Source organism: Osmerus eperlanus, chromosome 16 (assembly GCF_963692335.1).
Source record: "Osmerus eperlanus chromosome 16, fOsmEpe2.1, whole genome shotgun sequence".
Taxonomy (NCBI): Eukaryota; Metazoa; Chordata; class Actinopteri; order Osmeriformes; family Osmeridae; genus Osmerus; species Osmerus eperlanus.
Window position 1 is genome coordinate 10,951,408 of NC_085033.1, and position 26,156 is coordinate 10,977,563.

General features: G+C 47.2%; 1 protein-coding gene across 5 annotated transcripts in view; it reads right to left on the minus strand.

The window, feature by feature from the left end:
* Positions 1–26,156, minus strand: part of ctnnd2b (catenin (cadherin-associated protein), delta 2b) — a 56,691-nt gene that overhangs the window by 6,740 nt on the left and 23,795 nt on the right. For 3 of the 5 annotated variants that reach the window (XM_062481541.1, XM_062481540.1, XM_062481544.1), the window contains 11 exons: positions 21,978–22,012; positions 20,761–20,877; positions 18,341–18,498; positions 17,674–18,220; positions 17,152–17,295; positions 15,874–16,111; positions 14,057–14,113; positions 7,764–7,896; positions 6,729–6,942; positions 3,674–3,857; positions 814–931 (listed from right to left, as the gene is read on the minus strand). In XM_062481541.1, the coding sequence (XP_062337525.1) occupies positions 814–931; positions 3,674–3,857; positions 6,729–6,942; positions 7,764–7,896; positions 14,057–14,113; positions 15,874–16,111; positions 17,152–17,295; positions 17,674–18,220; positions 18,341–18,498; positions 20,761–20,877; positions 21,978–22,012 (1,945 nt within the window). The remainder of the gene's footprint in view (positions 1–813; positions 932–3,673; positions 3,858–6,728; positions 6,943–7,763; positions 7,897–14,056; positions 14,114–15,873; positions 16,112–17,151; positions 17,296–17,673; positions 18,221–18,340; positions 18,499–20,760; positions 20,878–21,977; positions 22,013–26,156) is intronic. The other 2 variants (XM_062481543.1, XM_062481542.1) reach the window with 1 other exon arrangement.

Here is a 26,156-nt window from a genome sequence, read left to right on the forward strand (position 1 = left end):
CTGTGGTTCTGCTAATCCTATTGTAGTCATCATCCAGGCAGGCATACATCAGAGGAGGAGAGGCAGGGAAGGGAGAGAGAGGGAGGGAGAGAGAGAGAGAGAGAGAGAGAGAGAGAGAGAGAGAGAGAGAGAGAGAGAGAGAGAGAGAGAGAGAGAGAGAGAGAGAGAGAGAGAGAGAGAGAGAGAGAGAGAGAGAGAGAGAGAGAGAGAGAGAGAGAGAGAATAGAAAGAGTGAAAGAGAGAGGCCGACTACTGTGGAGGGATGGAGAGACTGATGGAGACTTTGATCAGCTCAAGGATTTCAGTGGGATTAGAGCTGCCAGATCTCCTTCTAACAGGTTTTTGCTGAAAGTCCAACAGACAGAGAACAAAGAGCCTCCCCCTAGACCCACACAAACCAGGGACCTCATTTAGCTCTTTTGGAGCACATATGTAGAGTACAGTGTGCATGTAGAGAACCCACTGCCTGCCTCTATGTAGAGTAAAGAAAAGAGAACAATTGAGTTGATGTTGAAGGTACATTGGAGGGTACATGTGTTGATGTTGAAGGTACATTGGAGGGTACATGTGCAAGGAAGTCCCAGAAGCAAAACTATGTGTGCCAAGTACTGGACACGTATGAAGTGTTTCCAAAACCGGAGCCTGCTTCAAAGTCGTTTCGACTTTCACCTCGCCAGGATTTTTTTCTACGTCTTTCCCCTTCTGCCTTTAATCGTCGATGTGAATATTATGGTCTGCCCTCCCCACTTCCACATGTTGTGCACATCCTCCAGAGAGGGCGAAGGGGAGAGGGGACAGGAAGTAGTAGGGTACCTTGCTGTCGATCTCGCTGCTGCCCAGGGCGGTCTGGATGACGTAGAGCAGAGCGTCTGTCAGCCCCTCACACTCCCTCATCCTCCTCCTCGCCTCTTCTCCCGCTGAGCTCACGTTCCTGCGACACACACACACACACATACAGATTGTCAACACATCTTTTGACATGTACTGTGAATTGAGATATATTTTCATTCCACATGATATAGTATGTAAGCATGGTCTTTTCCAAGCTGTGTAACCTTAAAAATATTGATGCATGTCCATATTGAAGGTTGCATTTGACTCTACAAGTCATATGTCTGGCTTACTTACTTTCTCTGCAGCTTGTCTTAAATGGCATTGTATTAAGAGATTCTAACAAATTATACAGTCAGTAAGCTTGCTAAGCATACAACCATCCAATCAAACATACAACCCACCCTCCAGACACCCAGCCAGACAAACAGAAACCCAGCAACCACCCAGTCAGCAAGCCAGCCAGCCAGCCAACGAACCCACCAACTAAGATACCAGCCTGGCCTGATCTGGTCAGGTGGAGTCTGGTCTGGTCTGGTCTGATCTAGTCTGGTCTGGTCTGGTCTAGTCTGAGCAACACACCTCACCTCATCCACTGTCCGGAACACACTATTTCTGCTTTGGGAAGGGCCAAAGAGACAAAGCCTGGATCAATCTTGTCTATAGAGCTGCATTTAGAAGCCTGGCATTGATGAGTTGACTGGATAATGGAGGTGAGAGTGGAGGTGAGAAAGACAGAGAAAGAGAGAGAGAGGGAGGAGAGAGAGGAGAGGAAGAGAGAAATGGAGCGGGGGGTCTGAGGCTATTATCTATCAGCTCAACCCTGTCTTATCAGTACAGAACAACAACACAAAAGGTCACAGTTCCCTGCTTCAGAAACACAGCAGAGATGACCTCTGGACAGAGACACCCTGGCCATATTCTCATCCCTCCACCACACAGCTGTGAGTCAACAAGTATTTTAGTGTTGTCTCATAAGTAGTTCAGTAGCTGTCCAAACACACTCACATTAAATGAAATGCTTAAGTGCTTTTGGTAAGAGATATATCCATCACCACTACTCTATACCTCTATAATATCTAGATATCTAATTTACTGTACAGACCAGTCAGACTAGCGATGACACATTCTCCACAAGGCTTTGTGAGTGTGGTGCGTGACAGACAGTGCTCAGTGCTAGACTCTCCTACTGTTAACCAGCTGGGTGTGGTTGTACAGACATACAGACATGGTCGCTGTCTGTAGCCAGATGATCCCAAGCAGACTTCCAGCCGAGAGCGCCAATCAGCCCGCCGCGTTTCCTGTCAGCTGTTGCCGTGACAACCGGCGACAACCGGCAATGGCGCGGCAGCCCATCTCCCGTGGCGACAAGAGGGGTGGGGGGTGACACGAGCATGTGGGAGCCATCCGGAGTTTTGCCGTGCCTCGATCGCTAGGAGCCCCGGTGCTCATTAACGGGCCATGACGCTCCAGGATTAGCTCGCTGGGCTAAGGGACTCACAAGCTTTCCTCACTACCGGCAGCTAACATGACTCAGCACATCATTACACCATTAATATACCACCTACTCACTCTCAGCAAGCCAACAAGACACAGAACGCTGCAGCACTGATGATTGGTCCTGTGAGAATGGGAATGCATCTCAGAAGCCAATGCGGTGCCTCTCCCCTGGCTTTCTGTTTGTGTTAATCATAGACTCTTTGACAAGGTAAGATACATAACACGCCCTGTCTGAGCGTGTATGTATGTGTGACCGTGTGTATGTACTTGTGTCTGCATAGCATTAGCGAGAACTTTCAAACTCACACTTTGTTGCCATTGAGTATTACTAGACCAATGCACAAAGAGAGACAGATGATTCACCCACACTGGGGCTGACATTTATAACCCTAACATGAGCTGCATTAAAACCGTGGTTCAGTTCAACAGAGGGACAGTCCAGATAACTGAGCTATAAACATGCTGGGCTACAGTGTGTGAACAGTGCTGCCAGGGTTTCCCCAAAGCCCCAGGCCCCATCACTCCCCACACTCTCTCTCTCTCTCCCCCCAAACCCTCTCTCTCTCTCTGTCTCTCGCTCTGTCTCTCTCTGTTCTTCCCCCAGTTTGCTGAGTGGACACTATGTGTTGCATCCAGACACAGACATAATGATGATCATGAGGGATAATGCTTGCCTGGCCAGTCCAGGCCTGGCAATGTTCATTTTCTGCTGTATCACAGCCCTGTATTAATCAATATTCCATTCATCTATTGAAAATGTACAACCAAGTACAGAGACCAAGTATCCATAAATGTGTTGCTGTTAGCAGGGAGAGAAGCTTGAGGATTTGGACCCTGGATAGATTTCTCAAACCACTGCATTGAAAGCATTCTTTCATTTGTGTAGCTGATATAGACTTATACACTTCCACTGTCGTGTTGAAGGACTATGTGCCAAACACATATACACTGTAATTTGGAATGCTTGCAAAGCCAGCCTGGATAGTACCGCCCGAGTACTGTACCGAGGCTTAAAGAGAGGCCAGCCTCAGTGGCCTCCACAGCTACACCACAACCTTCCACCTTTCTGAAATGCTGACTGTACATGACCTGCCATGACCTCTGTTGTGACCAGCTAGCTGACATTTGACCTCTACAGGAGCAGATGCGGATCAAACGCTGTCACCGTGCAATTAACATGTCCTCCGCATGAGATTCGCGTAGGACTGCAGAGAGAATAGCTGCTGCTTTGGCGACAGCAAACGGTTATTCAAAGAAACAAGGCGACCCGTACTGACGGATCTACGGTGTGTGTTTGACCTTTGAGCTGTTGCAGGGCCGTGTGGGGGCGACCCGTACTGACCTGAGGCAGCCGGTGGCGTTGCGGAGCACCTGGGAGGAGTGCAGGTGCAGCTTGCGGTCCTCCTGGTGGGGCGACGTGTCCCAGCCCGAGTGCGGGATGATGACGGCGTTGGTCAGGACCGCCAGGGCGTCCTGGATGATGGGCATCTTCAGGGCGTCGCACGACGACAGGTTCCACAACACGCCTGGGTCGCACACACACACACACACACACACACACACACACACACACACACACACACAGGCGTACATACACACAATGACGTACAATCAATAAAAACATATGAGAGTCAATAACGGAATGAACGTCCATTTTAGCTGCTCCACTCACTTTCGGAATGCAACAAGACCTCCTAAATGTAGAAATGGTAGCTTCTGTAAATGTTTAATGAGGCTCGTATGTGCATCTGCTCACCAAAGCAGCTTCAACCAAAGCAAGCGTATTTGTCCCCCTGGTGCAGATTTGTGAGGGGCAGTCATGACTGTGCAATAAACTGCAGCCTGCACCCAAGGCTCCCTAGATTGTGATCTTTCTCTATAATTTAATGTGCAACCAGCCAACCTCGAAAATGGAGGGACTTTTCTCTCGCCTACCAATTATATCCCTCCCTTCAGCAACTGGCTTCTGCACGGAGAAGGAACAACACACATCGAGGGAAAGATAGAGATGGCCTCTCCTCTCCTCAACTCTTTGTTTCTACTCTGCTCCCATCTTCCTCCAAACTAGAAGAGGGACTTAGCATGTTCGGGCATGCCTTGCTTCCCTATGGCCTGAACCTCTAGAACATCCGATAAGCGCAGGATCTAGGGAGCATCCTCCTCAGGTCCTCCTGACGTGCCAGAGGCGATAACTTCCAGTCTGCCGTGGCTAAAAGCGTTAGTTGTGTTTTTGATGTGTTTACACGATCGCAAATGCAGCTGTTAACCAAAGGTCAACTCCACACAGTGATTAGCGAGCGTCGGACACACACAGCACTCGGGGTGGGAGGGTCCTTCACAACGCTCCTCATCACAAAACACTATGATTTGTCAAGATGCCACACATACACACACCTACACAAGCACACACTCAACCCTGATTGTGATAACCTTGGCGGCCAACCCCACACATCATAATTCTAGCTGACCTTCACTCCTATCCCCCTCCACCCCCCCTCACCCCCCGTGCCCCCCCACCGCCACCCCACCACACCTCCTTTATGAAGGCAATTACAGCCAAGCACCCGTCATTCTTCAGCTCCATTCACCCTTGGATGAACAACAACGGTGTAATTACACTCCAGTGGATCTGCTTCACTCTTATCAGATGCCTTGTTTTGCCTCGTGGTCCGTGCATCGAAATGACTAGCTACGCGTCGGTAATTAGCGCAGACAGTAATCTTGCAGGGGAGCATCACTTTGTGCGGGCCGAGAGCGCAGCATTGCCGCGGCGTGGCCGTGTTGCCACAAATGAAAGGCCGTGCCTACAGCAGCGCTGGCGGGGCGGGGACATGATAGATATCTCCAGATGCCTAAAATGCCACATTTCCATGGTGAGAGCCTTTCATTCGACAGATGAAAGTGGTTAATTGCCTGAGCTTTACATCATCAGAGAAAGTGAGCGGAGCAAAAGAGAGAGAGAGGGAGAGAGCAAGAGAGATAGAGAGAGAGAGAGGGAGAGAGCAAGAGAGATAGAGAGGGAGAGAGAGAGGGAGAAAGGAATAGAGAGAGAGAGAGAGAGATAGAGAGAGAGAATAAGAGAGAGAAAGAGAGAGGGAGGGACAGAGAGAGAGAGAGGGAGAGGGAGAGAGAGAGAGGGACAGAGAGAGAGAGAGAGAGAGAGAGAGAGAGAGAGAGAGAGAGAGAGAGAGAGAGAGGAGAGAGAGATAGAGAGAGAATAAGAGAGAGAAAGAGAGAGAGAGGGAGGGACAGAGAGAGAGAGAGAGAGAGGGAGGGGGGAGAGAGAGAGAGAGAGAGAGAGAGAGAGAGAGAGAGAGAGAGAGAGAGAGAGAGAGAGAGAGAGAGAGAGAGAGAGAGAGAGAGAGAGAGAGAGAGAGAGAGAGAGAGAGGAAGAGATTGGATCTGTCTGCTATACTGCAGCTTGGTCTTGGGGCTGTGGGGTTGTGGGCAGTATCCCACTGAATAATGACTTCAGCTCCAGACCAGCGGGAGCAAAAGAGGGAGAGTGAGAGAGCAAGAGAGTGACACAGAGAGAGAGACAGAGAGAGAGAGAGAGAGAGAGAGAGACAGAGATCAAAATAAAAAATAAAAAAGAGAGTATGAAGGGGTGAACTGGAGCAGTGCTAAAGATAAAGTAAATTTGTTTTGGCTGTCTCTGATGTGATCTACAGAGGCCACCTTCGCACTTAATCCCTCTGACCAGCGGAGAGGAGAGGAGAGAAAAGGAGAGGTGAGGCGAGGAGAGGAGAAGAGGAGGAGAGGAGAAGAGAGGAGAAGAGGAGGAGAGGAGAATAGAGGAGAAGAGGAGGAGAGAAGAGAAGAGAAGAGAAGAGAAGAGGAGAGAAGAGAAGGAAAGGAGAGGAGAAGAGAAGAGAGAAGAGGATGAGAGGAGAGGAGAAGGGGAGGAGTACCCGTGGGTATGGCAGGTCTTTCTAGCAGCTGATTAATTTGTGACAGGAGGGAATATGTGCTCCGTCCTTTGAATTGCATTCTAATTTATATGGTAATCTTCTTTAAGACAGTACCGGTGCAAACCGTTCATGTCCTACGCATTTTCAGCTTAAAACCCAACCCAACCCTACAAGGAAATAAATATATAATCGCATTAAAACATGATTTCTCAATAAGCCTGCTGGCTGTGCTGAAAATCAGTCAGGTCCATTTGTCCTATTTTAAATCCTAAGTGAGAATGTTCCCCATTATTTACAAGACAGGTGATTAAATAACTGTGACCCGGCATGTGATTGGACGGTGGGGTTGGTGTGTTTCTGATCAGCTGCTGCACATGATTGGACAGCAGAAAGGGGCATGTCTGTTATCGGCCACGTAATTGGACAGCAGAAGGGGCATGTTTGTTATCGGCCACGTGATTGGACGAGGATGAGCAGAGCAGGTACCTGTGAGCAGCTCTCGTATCTCCACGTCGGTGGTCTTCCTGAGGAGGCGCACCAGGGCGGGGATCCCCCCGCAGTTCTTCAGGGCGATCTTGTTGTCGTCGTTGGCTTTTCCGTAAACCAGGTTCCTCAGCGCTCCACACGCGCTGCGGTGAACATCCGTCATCCGGTGATCCAGTAGGTCCACCAGCAGCTGGATCCCGCCTTGTCTCCGTATCTGACCAATCGGGATAGACAAAAAACGAGGACGAACCAATTAGCTTGAAGTTCATATTTATCCTCATACTGTGTGGCTAAGTAGGTCATTCATCGTGCCAATGTAGCAGCATCCATTTGTGCAATTGTACTATTTCCAAAGGTAAACCATATCATAGCCTGGAACTATGTTTAATGTATGTTGTTTTGGATCAGTCTACATGGTCTTGGATCAGTTTAGTTGAGACTTCCCAGTCAGGATGTATCTTCTAGATAAAACATCCAGATTCCAACAAACAGACGTTTGTGATGCAAACATGTTTTCCTACTTACAGTAACATGAATGTGCTTTACGTATAGAGTAAGTTACTGTGGGTGACTACACATGGCTATCCCCATTCCTAGCCTAGATTATACATCCTCATGTGAGCATGATTCATCATACCACCTCTGTTACATAAGCTTATGCTTGTGTGGGTTTCTGTGTGTGTGTGTGTTCAATCATTCTATTTTCCATCACCCTTCATCACTTATACTATATTAATAGGCACTCTTGTGTTAGTTCCGTTCCTTCCTATCACTCTACAGTCACGTGTGTGTGTCTGTCTGTCTGTCTGTGTGTGTGTGTGTCTGTGTGTGTGTCTGTCTGTCTGTGTGTGTGTGTGTGTCTGTGTGTGTGTCTGTGTGTGTGTGTGTCTGTGTGTGTGTGTGTGTGTGTGTGTCTGTGTGGTTGGGGGCTGGCTGTTAGAGTCTACTACCACAGTAATGAGTGACTGACTGTATATTTGATGAGATGCCCTGGCACAGCAGACAGACACACACATACACACGCACACACCCTACCTCAGACTTGATCTTGTTGTCTCCGAAGCAGAGGTGCTGCAGGTAGGCAGCGGCGTTGGACTGGACCGAGGGGAACTGGTGCTGCAGCATCTGGATCACCTCCGGCAACTCCGGGTCCCTCCAGCCAAACTCCCTTCAGGGACAAGACCCAAACAAACAGAACACACACACACGCATACACACACACACACGTGCGCAAGCACAGACGTACGTGCACACACACACACACACACACGCACACACACCAAACGCACACACATACGCAGAAGATTAGCGTGTTGAACACTCTTTCTGTCCATGCCCTGTGTTCCACTTCAGCCCCCCCCCCCCCCCCCCCCACGTGGCCTGTGTCTACATCATCACACTGTCTAAACAGGAGCATGGGTGATGAACACTGTCAGAAGGTGTGTGTAAAGCGTGAATGCGCTACCTTTATAGCAAACATGATACGCTTGGCAGAAAGACAGACAGGATACTGTGTGTTCCTGCCAACAAGTCTGTAATGGGATGGAACTTGGGCCATGTGTTCTGTTTAAGATATCCTGAATGAAGAACTGGGGTTCATGTCCTGACAAGGTGGTGCGAGATCTTCTGATCATGTTGGCTCTGGTGTTGGAGTGTTCACCTGTCAGGCCTTAGGATGACAGTAACCCGGTCCTATTCCTGCTCTGTCCTCTTACACAAACAGACACACTGACACACACACACACACACACACCACGCTCACACAGGCAAAGGCAGTGAGACTCCCGTGTGAAAACCTCAACAGATCAAATCAGCACCTTCCCACATCAGCACCTGCCAAACCTCAAACCATCACAGCCGCCTACGTACACACAAACACACATTCACCCATACAAGCACACACACACACAAACACACACACACCTGCGCCCCATTTAACCGCACTGACGCGACGTCACGCATGCCCAGTTCTAGCTAACGTGATATGTCACAGAGTCTCTCAGGGACGGAGGATCAATCAGAGTAAACGAGTTCTACCGAGCTATCACATTACTTAAGATGTGTGGTGTGGAGAACTGAGAGGAAGTAGGGCTAGGTCTATGTGTTTGTGTGTGTTTGGGATGGTTAGTGTGTGCATTGTGGGGGAGGCAGTGGGTTAGATGTGAAAGCGTTGGTAAGAACAGAGAGACTGTGCGAGATTAGGGGGAGGTTGTGTGTACGTACGTGTGTGCGTGCGTGCGTGAGTGTGTGAACGGCAGCGGAGCTAGAACAGTTGATGCTGTTGTGCACGTCTTGGCAGCTGCAGAGATGATGAACACAGTCTGACGGGAAGAGGAGCCTCGGGACCAGCTACATCTCGGGAACGACATCACACACACACACACAGGCAAGCACATACACACACACACACACACACACAGGCAAGCACATACACACACACACGTACACACGTGTACACACACACGCAGGCATGCACGCACACACCCACAAGAACGTCCACACACCCGTTCACACACACCCTTGTCAAGAGGACTCGACCACACTATGCCCATTATAGAGAGGAGCAAACTCTCAGGAAGGTCAGTGAAGCGTTGAAGCTCTCTCCTTTCCTCTCCTCAGTCAGCCCCTCCTCTCCCTCTCCTCTCCTCTCCCCTCTTCTCTTCTCTCCCTCGTCTCCACCCCTCTCTATCTCTCCTACTCTCCGGTCCCTCTCATCCTTTCCAATCCTCCCTCCCATCCCTCCCTCCATATTCACCAGGAGGCAGAGGGAGCCGGGCTGTGAGTGTGACTGGGAGGTCGTCCTCCCTAGCACACCGCAGGGGGCCGCATGCCTCCTCCACGTCACCGGGAAGACAATCCTCCAGTCCTCCCTCTGCCCATCCCCAGGCTGGGCCCACGCCAGGTCGCCCGACAGCCCCCTCCATCCACAGCTGAACCCCTCTGCACCAAGCGAGCATGCTCCATAGCTACACGGGGCTGGCTGGCACTAGGCGCCAGGGCAGGGCATTGTTGAGTTATGGGAGCTGACTGGGGTGCAGCCGTCACAACCTATCTCATTCTGTGTGTGCAGCACTGGCATCAAAGGAACACAGAGGGGGCCGGATTAGAACGGATTGGAAAATGACCAATGGGACCTGCAAATTATCAACCAATGGATGTGTGAAGAAAAAAAGGCCGCTTTTCAAAAAAGGTTCTTTTCTCGTGGATGACTGTAAAGCTCTTTTTTTTTGTCCCCTACAGTTATTCCAAAGTTTGAGTGTCCCTCTGAGTCCTGTGACTTTCCTACTTTGGATACATAGCTCGTGAACCAGCCAACAATGTTGGTGGACACTTCATTTGGAGAGTGCCCTCACAAACTGTCTACAGTACAAGGGTACATAGACATCCTGTGGATGTGTGTAGTCATGAAAGCAGTCCTCATAAACTGCCGTGTTGTATATTCCTGACATTGTGCTGTGTTCCTCAGGCCCACTGTCCCTTTACAGGGCATGGGGAAGAGCAGGCTGGGACTGGGAGGCACCAGCCCCAAAAGATTCAGTGGTCTGACTAAAAGCCCGGACACGCACACACAAATACACACACACACGCTTGCACTCACACGCAAACACACACACACACAGAGACCTCAGGGCCCTGTGTTAGCCATTTCTTTCCTTCATTACAGAATCACCATGAGAGACATTATTCACCCCTAGCCACCGGGACTAGGACTGGGAGGCCGACCATGATGATGTCACTGTTTTCTCTTTCCCTCCCCTCGTGCCGTCTCTTCTCCTTCTCCAACATTCCACGTATCATACCAGCGCAACCTTGAAAGGGGGAGATCATTCTGTCTAGCTCCCTATCTACGTCTCATTATTTCTCTCTCTATCGCTCTCTGATTCTGTACCTTTAAAGGTCTTTAGTATCAATAGGAGAGAGGAGGAAAGGGGAGGAGGATACATGAGAGAACGGGGGAGGAGATGTGTGGAGTGGAGAGCGGAGGAGAGAGGAGATGAGGGGGGGATAGAAGAGGAAAAGGGAGGAGAGGGGAGGAGGAGAGCAGTCTAAATGAGGTGATTTGTAGCGACGAGCTTCCTTTCAGGAGAGAATGAGAGACCAATCAAAGAATCTGCTGATTCACACAACCAAGACAAGGAGCCCTTTCTCACTCCCTCCCTCTACCTCCCTCTCTCTACCTCCCTCTCTCTACCTCCCTCTCTCTACCTCCCTCTCTCTACCTCCCTCTCTCTACCTCCCTCTCTCTACCTCCCTCTCTCTACCTCCCTCTACTCTCTGTCCCTTCCTCTGCCATATCTGCCTTCTTCTCTTCAGCGCTCTCGTCCCCCACTTCCACCACCCTACTCTCTATTCCTGTCCTCCCTTTTATCTCTGCCCTTCCCCTTCGCCCTGCCTGCTCATTTCCCTGCCTTCACTCTCTCTCCCAGCATCCCTCACTCTGCCCTCTCCTCCATCCTCCCTAGACTCTCCCTGCTCATTCTTCCATCCCTTCCACCCCCTTACTTGCTTCCTGCTCTCTCCTTCCCTCACACTAGTGTCAATAACATGCTAGACTGGCTGCTAAAGTGTCCCTATACTATACAGTATTCCTCCAGGCTTTGCTAATCTGGCCTCTCAAAGTCTCTCTTCTCCTGAGCACTAAAATGGCAGCTCGCTCTTCATCACCAGCACCAGTCACTTGTCTTCACTCTCAGCCTCCCTGCCTGGCTGGATATGTGTTTCTCTGTGTGTGTGTGTGTGTGTGTGTGTGTTTGTGTTTGGGAGGGAAAGGTAGTGTCTAGTTGTGTATTTTTGTGAGCGAGGAGGAGGGGCACAAAATCCCTGAGCAGAAAGTAATGTAACATTTGGCGAGTCAGTGAATTGAGACTAACTCCTGAGTCTGAGACGTCTCGTCACCCTGATCCTTTGTCTAGAAGCATCCAGGTGAACTTATCTCCCCACCACATAGCTGGCAACATTTGCATCGGGATACAGACCGCCATGCTTCACGCAGTCCAACACTTTGCCTCCACAATGAAGGAATTATTACTCAATTCTAAATTGTTTTTATAATTTAGCACCTCTAAAACACATTTTCTTTAGGCTGGTGTTTTTGATGTCTGTTTGTCTGCATGTCTGTCTGTCTGCCTATCTGTCTGGAGGGGATATCTGACTCAGGCTTACGATGGGTGAGTGCACTGACTATACTATTGTGACTCATTCAAGTTCTCAGTCAGACAACCAAAGAGGGACGTCCGTCCATTTGGTTTGGCACAACTAACACCTAATGTCAGTATTAATCAGATTAAACTAAACCATCTGGAATAACAAAGTCTGACATATGTCTGACTAACAGTCCACAGAGATGGTTGCTGCAAACATTCAACACTCAAGGACAGCTCTCATTAGTTGTGATCTGTCTGCATCTGTCATTGGCTATGTGTTATTTGGAGAGCACACTTCAAGGTTCACAAGAGTCGTATGTGTGTGTGAGTGTGTGTGTGTGTGTGTGTGTGTGTGTGTGTGGTAGAGGACTGTAAATAAAGAGAAATACAAACAACAAAAAAACAACGGCCACATGCAATGTCATTACCCTTGCCTTGCTCTCGTCTGCTCTGCCTGCCTGTCTTTATCTCTCTCTCTCACTCACTCAGTCACTCACTCTCTCTCTTTCTTGTTCTTTATCTCTCTCTCTCTCTCTCTCACTCCCTTTCTTGTTCTTCATCTCTCTCTCTCACTCTCTCTCTCTTTCTTGTTCTTTATCTCTCTCACTCTCTCTCTCTTTCTTGTTCTTTATCTCTCACTCTCTCTCTCTCTTTCTTGTTCTTTATCTCTCTCCCTCTCCTTCTTCAGCCCAGTCATGTGTAGCATCTGTTTAAACAAACACAGTAATGAGCAAGTCTTCTCTCTGCCCTCTGCGCTGTCAGCTCTGAGTCCTTGTTGAACAATAAAACAACTCCAACACACACAGACACCATTAAGCTCTGTACAGTAAGCTTTTGAAAGCACTACAGTTGGTTCAGAGGTTAAATATGCGTATGGCAAAACATGTCAAATGAGTCTCTTCATCTCATGCTTGCAAACAAACAAGGGCACACACACATATTCCCGGTTTGATAAAAAAAAAATGAAGCTCGGTAATGGTCCCTGCGTTGCATCTGTCAGAGCAGCTGCGTGCTCAGCATTCACACTGTAGATGACACATGATGGTCACTTCCAGGTAGAAAGGATAAAGCTACAGTCTATCACAAAGGTCACCAGCGCAATACGGCACACAGCCTGACCTGTAGTTATCAACCAGAGTTAGCCTGAAGTCATCTGAATGTTTGGCCCTGTCTATGCATTGTGTTTTGGAAACGTGTACAACAACAGATAGAGAACCTAGAATGATAGTATGCATGACACAGTATGGTGTGGGAGGGTGTGTGACTGTGTGCAAGCTGTGATCTACAGTAGGCCCTCATACAATCTAGGGTGAACAGGATCTTGGCAGACAGACCCAGCGGGCCTGTTGGAGATGATATAAAGGTCACAGTGTGTCAGTCATCACTGACCTCTGCTGCACACACACACACACACACACACACACACACATAGACACACATTGACACATACACCCAAATATACAGTATAACATATACATGTCTACACACTGGTCAGCTATAAATATATTTGTCAGCAACATCCAAGAAACAGATCATTACAAATAGGGAATGATTGCAAACCTTCCCCTTCAGTTAGTGTCAGTGTTCGGATGAAACTCCCAGAAGGAAACCATCACAACGAAGCACACTTAGAAACCATGGTGACAGAAACATAGAGGTGATGAAGGGATGATAGGACAAACAGAATGAGAGAAGAAAAATGGGTAACCTTTGGATAATGGATCTCTAATTCAGTCATCCGACTTGCACAAGTATCTGCAGTGTATCTGCCCCCCCCCCTTACACCCCCTAAAATATTGACCTTCAAAAAATAGAGGGGTGAACTGCAAGGCTAAACTCACTGAAATGGATCTTGACGAGAAATACATAGTTCATCAGCTGCTAGATCCAGTAGATAATGATCAATTATCTGCACTTTCTGGAAAACCTCAAGTGATATTTGAATGAATTACTTCTAGGACACAAGTGAGGCCATTATGTTCAATAAGGTTTATCACTACTGTGTTTCCAATACATCCAACAGGTGCTTAGTGTCAATGTAAATCAGAAGACAATGTCATGGAATACATATTGAGACTACCACTAGGTCACCTGCATTAGGACATGTTGTCTGCATAATATAAACATGAAGGACAGATTTGGTGAATGAGAGGTATAGAATATAATAAATAAATGTTGGATTACTTTGTCATTCTTTGCTCGGCTTGATTTTGATTCCACACAAGGAATTCAGGGTCGTACCTACCGAGAGACAGGCAGAAAGAAACAAACAAAAGGTATCGGTGTCTCGCACAAAAGGAGCTGGACAAGAAGGATTAGGAAGAATACTCACTGGACTGTTGTCTTTCTTAACACTTGTTATTGCATCCTCACACTGGGTTCAGAACATGCACTAGGTGACTGGTTTGAGGTGGAGGTGTATGTTAAAAAGGGGTCTTACTAAAACACAGTCATGGTTGGATTCAGACGACGTTGGGTAAGAATGAGACCTAAAAGGTTGGTGAGTAGTGTTGAGTTATTCTGAAGAGTATAGTATCCTCTCAGTATCCTTTTCAAATAAGTATTTAATGCCGAGTAACTTTTAGGTGTATTGAATATGGGGCTATACCAAGGTGTCCTATAGTGATATGGTTTATCTTCAATACTTCAACATATTGATCTGAATCTAGATAAACCCAACATTGCAACATAGCAAACTTTCATATGCCATACCTTACATCAAGGCAGAAGCGATGGTGTAAAAAAAACTATTGTTGTTAATTCTAGCATCACAGGATCCAGTGACCAGTATCAGTGTGACATAATGACACTAGGTTTGGTTGTTTTGGCGAGACCCACCCTTTAACAGAATATGAATATGATAAATAAAAACTGAGCTAAGATCATTGACTGTGTATGAGTTGGTTGCAGCCAGCAAATGCAATGCATTACAAGTCAATCCACTGATAAGAGTGCAAACGGCAAATGATGCTTGTAAAAGTCAACACCAGGGCTACAGCAGATACAGTGCAATGTGGGGAAAAGAAAGAAAAGGAGAAACAAACAGAAAGACAAACAATGGTGAATGAACGTAAAGGCAAAATTGACATTTCGAGAGAATGTATAACAATTCCTAGATTCCCCCTTAGACATAAAAACAGTAGTGATATAAGATTCAAATCATTTCAATGTCCTTTCTTCAATGTCTGTAAGCACTTGCTCCTCACACAATCCACAGTGTCAATGAGAAGCCTGGGCTATAATTGTTTGCTGTTGTCTGTAGAGATGCACACGCACACACAAGCACACACACAAACACACACGCACACACACGCACACAAACACACACACACACACGGACAGACACATACAGCATGTACATGTTTAAAGAGCCCAAGGTGAGGAGAGGTGAGGTTTAGGACAAGCTTCCTGTGTCCTTCAAATACACTGCATCATTCTCTAAGTAGCAGTCATTGCCAAAGTTCTCAGGCTTCTCAGTCAAGCTTGGCAGACAGACAGGGGAGGGGCTTGTGTGGTCAATACTCAATACCCTGTCCCAACTGACCCTTTACCCCATACCCCCTGCTCACTGGTTGACATCACTGGGCATATGACAGCTATAAGCAGTGTGGCTCAACCTCCACAATTGCTCCAACATGCCCTGTGATTGGTTGGTTGGAAGGCTGTCCGAATGCTGTCAAATTGAGTCTGATGTGCATACAGTACAATGGGGGTGTGGCCGGTAGGGTAATGGGGCTGAGGGGCTGAGGGGTTTGAGACAGGGCATCTGTGTCCTGGCTGAGAGGTAGAGGAGTGAGGGTGGCATACCTGGGTCAAATACATTTGGCTCACTTGATTTATGTCAGAGCTGAGATGCCTGCAGCATGCCTGACACTGTTTCATTAGTGTCAGTGTGCTGGGTGCCATAAATCAAGTGTACGCCTAGTATGTGAACGTATGGTATTGGACCCAGGTTTGGAGGGCAGGGGTTAGCGAGGGGGAGGGGTAGCGTGGCGACTGACCTGGGGTCCTTCTGGATGCTGTCCACAGACGGGGAGCGAGCGAGCGCAGCCTCCGGGGGCAGGGCGGGGCCTGACTTGCTGTAGGGTGACTCGGTGGAGGGACAGAACTGGAGCGTGCGGTAGGGGTTGCCATAGTCGCCGGCGCCGGTGGCAAAGCTGGCCCTCTGATAGGTCCCTGTGGCGTTCTGACTTCCTGTGCGCTGCAAGGGTATGGAGTCAACACCGGGGGAGGACGGGGCTATGGCAGGAACAGGAAAGTAGGGACAGAGTAGAAAGTTCAGGATATCTTCACAAAACTGGTTTACCGGGTCTAAGCGGGGGGAGGAATGAGCGAGTACACACACACGCACACAAATGCACACATGCGACACAGTCCCACGGAAACACAGACGTACACGCATGTCGAGCGAGAGAGAACAGCCACACCATGACCACCAACACAAGCAACAGCAGAGCGTATAAGAGGTGAGGAAAGAAAGGGGATGAAAGCAAAGTCAAAGTAAGAACATGCAGTCAAACAGAGGATATAATGACACACATACTATACATCATTACTAAGTGTATTATGAAGTGGAAATGTGTACTATTATAATGTGTTTGAGGTTTAACTAGACACTGTGACGACAATAGAAAACACATCTCCTTGTTAAGAAAGCTGGAAACCGGAACAGTTTGGATCATTTGACCACGATGGTTGGCCTCTATTTCACATAATTGTAATTAATTTCCATTTGATATCAAATTATATAATGAACCGTGACTAGGAAGCAAATTGCCGTTGGGATCCTAATGGGATTTACCTACTGTACCTGATCTGAGGAGAAGGAGATAAGCTAAACGATGTGAGAAGTTGATAAACAAGCTCATGCTCTTTCTAGCAGTTTTTCCTAGTGGTGATATTTACAGAAAAACACCCTGCTCAACGAACGCCCACTTTCAAAGGTCCATCTGGACGAGATAGACGAGGGCACTGACAGTTGGAACACCATTAACTTCCACACAATGGCCTCATTCAGTTGCACAATATTTGTTTATTTCCAGTTTCATTGTGGCAAATACCTTTTGTGTTCAAATTGGTTGCCTCTTTTGAAGAGTGACGACAGGATTATTGGGGGCCACAGTTAAATGATAAGCTATGAAATGCTTTTAAAGGTTTCAGGTGTTTCGCTCAGTCTCATCCCTTGCCTATCATTCAGTCAGTGCATAGTGCAGAGGGGGACTTAGCCCTGAGAATATTGAAGAGGATTGCCCAGTGCAGAGGGGCAGGGATACACCTACCCTGTCCCTGGTTGAGGCCTCTGAGAGAGGGTTTCTGGTAAACCCTGTCCTCGTAGATGGGGTCGATGTGATGCTCCGGGGACTGCAGGGGGCGTAGTTCTGAGCCCAGGTGACTGTGCTGGCTGCTGTAGGACCCCCTAGAACCTGGGAGGCACAACACATCAACACATGGAACAGTCAACTAACTACAATAAAACTACAAATACACTTTGGTAGATTTGAGACCACATGTGAAGGGACCAAAATCAAGCTAACCCTAACAGATGTATCCCATTTAAGGGAGTCAGGTGGCTGAGCGGTTAGGGAATCGGGCTAGTAATTGGAAGGTTGCCGGTTCAATTCCCCGCCAGGCAAATGACGTTGTGTCCTTATGCAAGGCACTTCACCCTACTTGCCTCGGGGGAATGTCCCTGTACTTACTGTAAGTCGCTCTGGATAAGAGCGTCTGCTAAATGACTAAATGTAAATTTACACCCCTACGTCAGCCTCTTTCACCGAGTATATCTCTAGGTGCAGCCCCACCTGCCAGGCTGCCGGGCCTCTGCAGCGTGGCGTTGGCGTACAGCTCGTGGGAGACCTTGAACCCGTCGGCGGCGGCCGAGTGCAGCATGCGCTTGGTGGGCGACAGGGTGGCGTAGTTTCCCACGGTGGAGCTGAGGTGGTGGAGGGGGGATGACCCGCCCGCCATGGCCCCCATGTGGACCGGGGAGGAGGAGGGCCCCAGACCGGACAGGTTGTTGATGGGGGAGCTGGTGCTGTAGGACTTGGCCAGGCGACTGGGGGACTGCTTGGGGGAGGAGACCCGCTGGAGAGTTGCGTAGCTGGGCATGTCTGAAGAGGAGCCCAGCCTCTGAAGCTTGGTCGGGGAGCCCACAGCCTGCATGGAGAGAGGAGAGCTCACGCGCTGGGCGGGCAGGGTGGCGCAGGAGTAGTACATGCCGGGGCCTCCAGGGGGCGGGCCGTCGGGCAGGTGGAAGGCGCTGGCATGGCTGGGGGCAAAGGGGTCTGACTGGGACTGAGAGGGGGAGTCGCCCGCTGCCAGCTGAGCCGCCGCCCGGTTAGATGTCACCTAGGTAACGGAACAAGGAGAGCCGAAAGTCAAAGTCATACAAAGTCATTGACATTAGAGCTGCGGTCATGGGTGTGTTAGTTAGGGTGAGTCATTGTGTGTGTGTGTGTGTAAACACACCTGGTTGTAGCTGTGAACGGCCCCGCCCACCTGACCACTGCGGGGTGTGACCTGCTCCCCAAGAGCTAGGCCCTGGTTGCTGTGGTAACCTGCAGAATAACCAAGTCCCCCATCCTGATTGTTGAGCTGCAGTGCACTCTGGGATAGCAATCCTTGTCCTTTGTGGAATAAAAGAAGAGACAAAGGAATTGAATAAATACATTATATAATTGTACACAACAAGTTTGAAATGAATCGTGAATAGCTGGACACCCTCTTAAACTGCCTTGTTATTTCCTTCACCATCTTTTGTCCCTTGTGCTTGTCTGTCACTTTAACTCACTCCTGCCCCTCCCCCTTGCTCTCTCCATCTTTCCGTCATGTGTTCTCTCTCTCTCTCTCTCTCTCTCTCTCTCTCTCTCTCTCTCTCTCTCTCTCTCTCTCTCTCTCTCTCTCTCTCTCTCTCTCTCTCTCTCTCTCTCTCTCTCTCTCTCTCTCTCTCTCTCTCTCTCTCTCTCTCTCTCTCTCTCCCCCCTTACACTCAAGCACTGTACTCTGTCTCGTACCTTTCACTCTCCCTCACCCACTATTTACTCGATCTACTCTCTCTCCCATCTCTGATGGAGTGTGCATGCATAATTCATAGGGGGGGAACGAGGAGTCACTGAGCTCTGCTGGTGCAGAATGAGGCCAACTTGAATGGAAACTAGAAACCACACCCCTCTGGCCTTCCGTCTTACACTGGTCACTCCCGACAACCAGACAACCCTGGAAGCCCTTTCTCTACAAAACCTAGCTCCTCAATACCTTACAGCCTAAATACTTGTGGTGTCTCACCCTTGGGTATCCCTTCATTGAGTGTTATTACATAGCACTGATGCCATTTAAATAATATTTAATACCTGTCTAAGCTGTTTCCAGCTGACCTGTTTTATAAGTGTATTTAACAATGTTAGTCTGACCAGGGAGGACTCTTCATTTTGTTATAGGCTGCCTTGAATCATACCGCTAGCATGGACCTGGTTGGAAGTTTAACTATTGTAATCTAATACTAGAGGGTATGGTTAGAAATCTGCCAAATGTGGGCTACACATTCATACACACACACACAAAATCCGCTCTTTAACATGACCGTGTGACTCTGATTGGTGACTGTGTATTATTTAACATATGACACTCATCTGATATAGCACTGTGAGTAAGCCCCCCAGTGATGCTGCTCTGATCACCTCCGGCACACACATCTTTACGGAGCTGAGTAGGTCATAAATACATAATCCCTCCGACAGGAGAGAGAATGACACCATGGTTATGGCCTCTTACTGGACATTTGTGGTATGTGTGTCGTTAAATTGTCAGTGTGTGTATGTGTGTGTGTGTGGTGGTAGTAGTATATCATTCCTACCATTAGTTGGGAAGTGTCGGTGCACAGGCATGTGTGTGTGTGTGTGTGTGTGAGTTTGTGTAGTCCATCAGAGGGACACTGCTAGCCTGGTGGTCTCTCAAGGTGCCTCATGCATTCAGTGATGCTTTTATTTATCTAATGCGTGCCCTGCATTTTCTATCAACATATTTGAATATTTCATCAAGAGGGTATTTATAGAACACCGCTGGAGTGGGGAGCAAGAGGCATGGGCACGTGTCGGCTTACACACACACACACACACACACACACACACACACGCACACACACACACCAACAAACCATGCTGTTTGCACAGTCTCCAGATCCCTGCACAAAACCTCTGAAAATCTTTTCAGCAGACTGAATGTGAGTGTGATTGCTTTTGTAGCTGCTGATTTGAAATCGTACATTCCTCTTACGTTTATGTTCAAAGGGGGCCCGCTGACATCTCACTGAGATATCATTTACATTTCAAACCCCTGACATATGCTGCATGTTTCCTGACAGGTCCAACTCTCCTGGTGGCTTTTAGGAGGAAATGAATATCATCACCAGGATCAAATAAAGAAGGGGCATGAGGGAATGAATCAAGAAGACAACGGCTTGTGCTTGTGGAGGAGGTAGACGGGTGAGACTGCTCGACATCTGGAAAGTCTTCAGGAGCTGATTGAAACATTCAGGCATTGACATTCTTCTTGACACTTCAGAGGCAGACCTATCACACGATATGTCTGTTTCCGCGTGATATTGTAGAGATGAAACTTGACATTTGTCCTGACATTTAAAGTCTTGACAGACATAATGCGGCCTCAAAATGTTGTAGTTAAAAAAAAAAGTTGCATTAAAAGTTGCTAGTTTTCTTTTCTTTTTGTTTAAAATATCGGGCTATTTGGCTGGATCTGCAAAAGATAAGATTGAAATCACCTTGTCTCTTTGGTGTGTATGGACAAAAAACTACTTTATTCCTCAGGTAAAAGGTCGGTACCTGGCTCAAAGCTGGCTTTAGTAAAAACACAAGGACGAAGGGCGTTCTTACTGTCGCCTGTAGAGAACTCCTGGGAGTCGAGGATGCCAGATTCCTGGAGGGAGCGGATACAGGAGTCCACCAGCTCCAACCCTGTTGTTAGCTCCTCCTCTATGTCCTTCTGACCGTCTGCACAAGACGCATTGAGAGGGGAAACAAGATTAGTCTAGCTTGTTACCACACAATCTTCAACCAGAACACACACACGCAAACCTTAAACAGTGATCTATGCTAAACAGAAAATTACATGGAAAAAATGAATTGCTACCACACCAACGCTAAGCTAATATAATCAGCCATGTTGGTGATGACTATGTTGGTGATGACTATGCTAAGCTAAGCTATGGTAATATGGTAAGATACATTACAGTAAGCTAAACACAAAGCTGTGGTCTGTCACGCACACTTAAACACTCAGATCATGAAAACCTACCAGACACTGACAGTTAAAAGACCATGTGGAAAGTGATACCCATGTTACCTGTAGCTAAGCAACATTAAGACCTAGCTAAATCAACAACAAAAAAACATAATTAGCTAGCTGAAATAGGTCTCTTGGGCACTGTTTTCAATTTGTTTGGTCAGTGTGCCAGTTAACAAACCACCTGATCAACCCCTGCACTGGCTGACCAGCCAAAGACTGCCAAGGAAGGGGATAAGGCCTTACACAAGAGATTTAAGATCAGCATTAATCTCTCATCGATACCAGCAGGGAGGACTAAAGCTTTGCACTGGGAACAGAGAGCTCTTCATTAGAGGCTTCATTATGTGATTAACTACATGTACCACGTTAACTCACAGAGTGATTCTGTTAGAAAGATTATTTCCGAACTAATTCATTGTTCTCCAGCTATAACGGGACCTCAATCCGGAACATTTCAATCAGAATATCTGATTTTAAACTGCGGTTTTTGCAGCTAAAATGCTGTGCCTGGAGCTTTAGGCAACTCTCTGAGTTGTGCCTGTGCGATACTTAAAAGACCTAAAGACGAGAACGTGTTTGCTTCTCACTCTGGCCTGACCCTTTCAATCACTCCCCTCCATCCATCCTCCCCTCTGACAGACAGACAGACAGAGAGACCCAGTCACTATGACCCGACACAACAATGACTGTGACACAGCCTGCTAGCCATCTAGCAGTGTTCCTCTACTTTCATTGCAAGCCGGAGCTGCAAACAATATCAGGTAGATCTTTTTTTCAATGACAGAGTAGTTCATGGAAAACATACCTTGGTTATTCCAGCGAAACTTCTCATCTGCTGAACTACGAGAGAGAGGACAAAGAACATGGTTAAAATGACAATGAATATAATAACCTGTTTTTGTGTGTATGTTTCTTTTTTGCAAGGGCTGTAGTTTTGTTTGTTTATTTTGTGTACTCCACCCTATTCACAGCAAACTAACTCTGTATGTCAAATAACCTGCCTCAGATCGATGGCATATTATCACAGATCTGAGGCACACAAACAAAAATCATAATAACTATGGATCCGCTATAGACGGGAGCTGGAGTGGAGTATTGAGTCCTTTAATCAATAGTAGCGTCACACTGGTGGAACACAACCATGGCTGGATCCAAGTAAAACCTTCACATACATACAGTGCATAGAGGTGTTCTATAGACCAACACTGTTTTGCATGGTCATATTCAAGGTCAGGGCTACTATAAGGGGCAGATATGTGGGTCATTGCGTATGGATTGGACATGGATAAATGGTGTGGACATATATGGGGATTATGTTAGTAAAAGTTAGAACCTGCTTCTCGGCATTCCGCTGAATGGACAGATAGTCGGGCAACAAGGCCAACAGCAGCTGCTAAATCATGCCATTGATTTCACCCATTGAGAGAGCTGATGTGAGCCTTCATATTGTGAGAGTTTGCATTGGGGTGACCAATCGCAGAATAGAGACAAAACCGCAAATGTTAATAGGACCCAGTGCCGGGCTACCGGCCCCTCATTCATCAGTCATTCTTTAACTGAACAATACACGACACACACGGGTGAGCACCAGCACAGACACACACTCACACACAGCTTCGGGGGAGGAGGAAGGAAACAGGGTTTGAGGTTTTGAGTAGACTCTTCTAGAGAGAGCTGAGAGGATGATAATACACATCACCTTCCCCTCACCCCAATTTTAGAGAATGGCTGGGCAACACTTTATGTGGAAAGAGCCCAGTCACGCGGAACACCGAAGCATAATGAGATGTTGACACTGAATGTGTCTGGTTCCTTGCACGTCCTCGTCTCAAAGATGAATAAAAATGCAAGACGTTGTGTCACCATCGTCACAGTTAAGGCTTGATAGTTATGCAGGGCTACAAAGTCTAGCCATCACCTGGAGCAGGTGAAACACCATAACAATGCCCAAGCTACCTGCTCTCAGCTCTGTTCACTAACACGGCTTTGAGCATGTTTACACATAGGGAGGACTTTTCTCATCTATTGTCTTTGCATTGGTACACAGGAAAAGCCAGTTGCAACTCGGGCTTTTAGACATTGTTAAGGAAAACATAGTGTATTCCATGTAACCATAGATACGTCTTCTCAGACAGGGTATTTGATAGGACAAACATAGTCTCTTATGGTCAGGTGTATAATCACTGCAGTATCTCTAAATAGCTCCATGAACTTTGGCTGAGAAACACAGTTTCTCCTATTGATTCAGCAGACAGATCAATTGGCTGGGAATGGATAATTAAAGAGCAAATAAAATAGTAATTGATGGTGTGATAAGCTGTTGTACCAGCTGCAGGTCACTATCTACTACCACACTTAATCACAGTTAATGAAACACTGCTTAAGGGGCACACACAGGTGAACACGCATGCAGACACACACACACTGTACCCATTTTATACAGCTATGATACCAATCAATAAAATCCCTTCACTCACTTCTGCAATTATGCTGATGGTAATGTATTCTGTTACTCTAGCACAAGGTACAAGACTGGTATCTCTTAACTGTCTCTTAACTGTTGAGTGCAGGAGGGGTGTACTCAAACAGGAATCGTAGGATTGAGCTCGGAAAGAAGAAGTCCAAACCTTTTCCAATGGTGTGTTTGTTTGTGTTATTGTGTTAGACTGCACCACACACTCTTTTCTCACAAAAGTATGATTTTCTGAACTTTCACAGAGCCTGATCCTTTTGCGCACACCTCCACACACACTTCCACACGCACACACACACACACACACACACACAAACACACCTTTTTTCTCTGGACCCACACACAGAATTCTGTTTACCTTACCTACTGACCTGACCTTCACCCAAAAGTGCATCCTGTCACTTTTCATTTATTATCCTTTACGCAGAGCCGACTAGGGCCACCAAATACAAGTTTATACAAGAAGCACAACAAGGACTACATGGCTACAATGCCCAGATCGCCTCAGGTGTAAAAGAAATACAAAACAGTCTTGACTTCACACAAATACCTGTTTAAATTAAGTGTGTGTACGTGTGTGTGTTTTCGTGTTTAAAATGTAGTCTATTGTGTGGCATTTAGAAACCAGAGTACTCAACTCTCAGAGCTCCCAGGCAGTCCTAGTAAGACATTTGTCACATGGATGCTGTAGTGGTCTCTCCGGGCCCAAAAGTTGTTTAATGCTATAATGAGACCCACACTACTGGTAAAAATATATACTTTATAAGACCTGACTATGAATAAACCTGATGGTCTGTGTAGTTGTGAGTGTATGTACTGGGATTTTATATTAATAGAAAAGTGGCAAACACATGGTTTTGAGTCTGAGTTGAAAGTCCCGGCCTGTCTGTTTTGGTCTGGAGAGCAGAGTAGCCCATTTCAGAGTCCCAGTGAGAGAGGGTCATTGAAGATCCTCAGGAGCTTGATGGTTTTGGAGGGGGTTACTTTTGAGGTTGTCATCGCCGCTGAGAACAGTCCCCTGTCAGATAGCCGTTTAAGATATAAATACAAGCCCAAAGCACCAGTGCTCATGACAACTGTAGTTTGGCTAAACATGACTAGGGTATTTCAGTCTAACCATCCAACAATGCCATGCCACATCTGCAGTTCATCACTTCTAACCACTATGTAGTGTATCCTCTCTGAGGGTGTGTGTGAGTGTGTGACAGATAGAAACAGAGAGAAAGACAGAGGCAGGAAGAGAGAGAGAGAGATAAGAGAGGGAAGGATATCGCAATAAAACCAAACAAGAGCTTTACCATAACCATAGCCAGAGAAATGCGGTCATTTCATCCAACCAAACACATGAATCCAGTTTATATAATCAATTTATTTTCCACTGTAGAATAATATCTGTTATCCGGACTTGGCACAATGGCCAGGCACATTGAATAAAAAGCAGTGGAATAATAGGTTGAACAAAAAAAGCCACGGTGACAATCAGGGCTAGGTGGGAAGTAGCACCTAGCAGAAAAGCGTTAGCTAACTGAAAATTCATTTAGCTCGTTTAGATCCCACTGGAGAAACAGATAAAAAGGTTGAGGTGGAAGGTTTGAAATGTGCTGAGTCAAGGGACGGCTTCACAGGAGGAGTTCCCAGCTCCTGAAAAGAGAGTCAGGCAGATCCAGAGAGAGAAACGGGCAAACAAGCACTAAAGAGGCAGGGAGGCACATCCCTATACAGCTATATAGAACTCTAATTACTGTCTAACTGTGTGGCTGTGGGGTCCTAGAACTATGCCTGGTCGTATGCTCCATCTTGTACATCACAAACCAACTGTTCTGTGCTCTAGGCTCAAGCTGCAGAGACAGCATATGCTGAAGGACTCCAGAGAATGTGCTGAGGTATAGTATTTCCATCTGGTTATCTACAAAATGCAGCATGGCGTGGCATTCTATACAGTGTTGGGTTAAATAAGTTGAAGAAACATGAATTATTTATTGAAATGTAATTCATTTTGACTTGTCCTCCATTGTTTGCTCCTACTGCCTTTTTGCCACTGTTCTTCTCTCCTCACTTTAGACAGACCACTTCATCCCCCCCCCCCCCCCCCAGACCCTGGGAGACACTCACTTTTCTCATCTTATCTTAGACTGGACTTTGGTCAGATGATGTGCAGTGTAACACGAAGTTTCAGGTGGTAGGTCTGCCCGCAGCTTGTGGCAAATTAGCCTGAGGGGTAGAAACTATTAGCTGAATAGAACATTTTGTACTTTATAAGGTTAGTTCCTGTCCACAGGAAGTGATGCGATGATGACCTTTCTTGCCGAGGATGATTAAGACAGTGTAGGTGGGAGACGCTGGTTCCAACCAAGTGATCTACCCACCTTTAATTGGACTAATTGGATCCCTGCTGAACTAAATTAGACACTTCCCTGTTGGTGATGAGCCAGAAGATGGGCCGTCAGAGATTCTTTCTCACTCCTTAACCAGTCATCTCAGAGAAAACCCAAGACTATTGGTAGTGTTGAG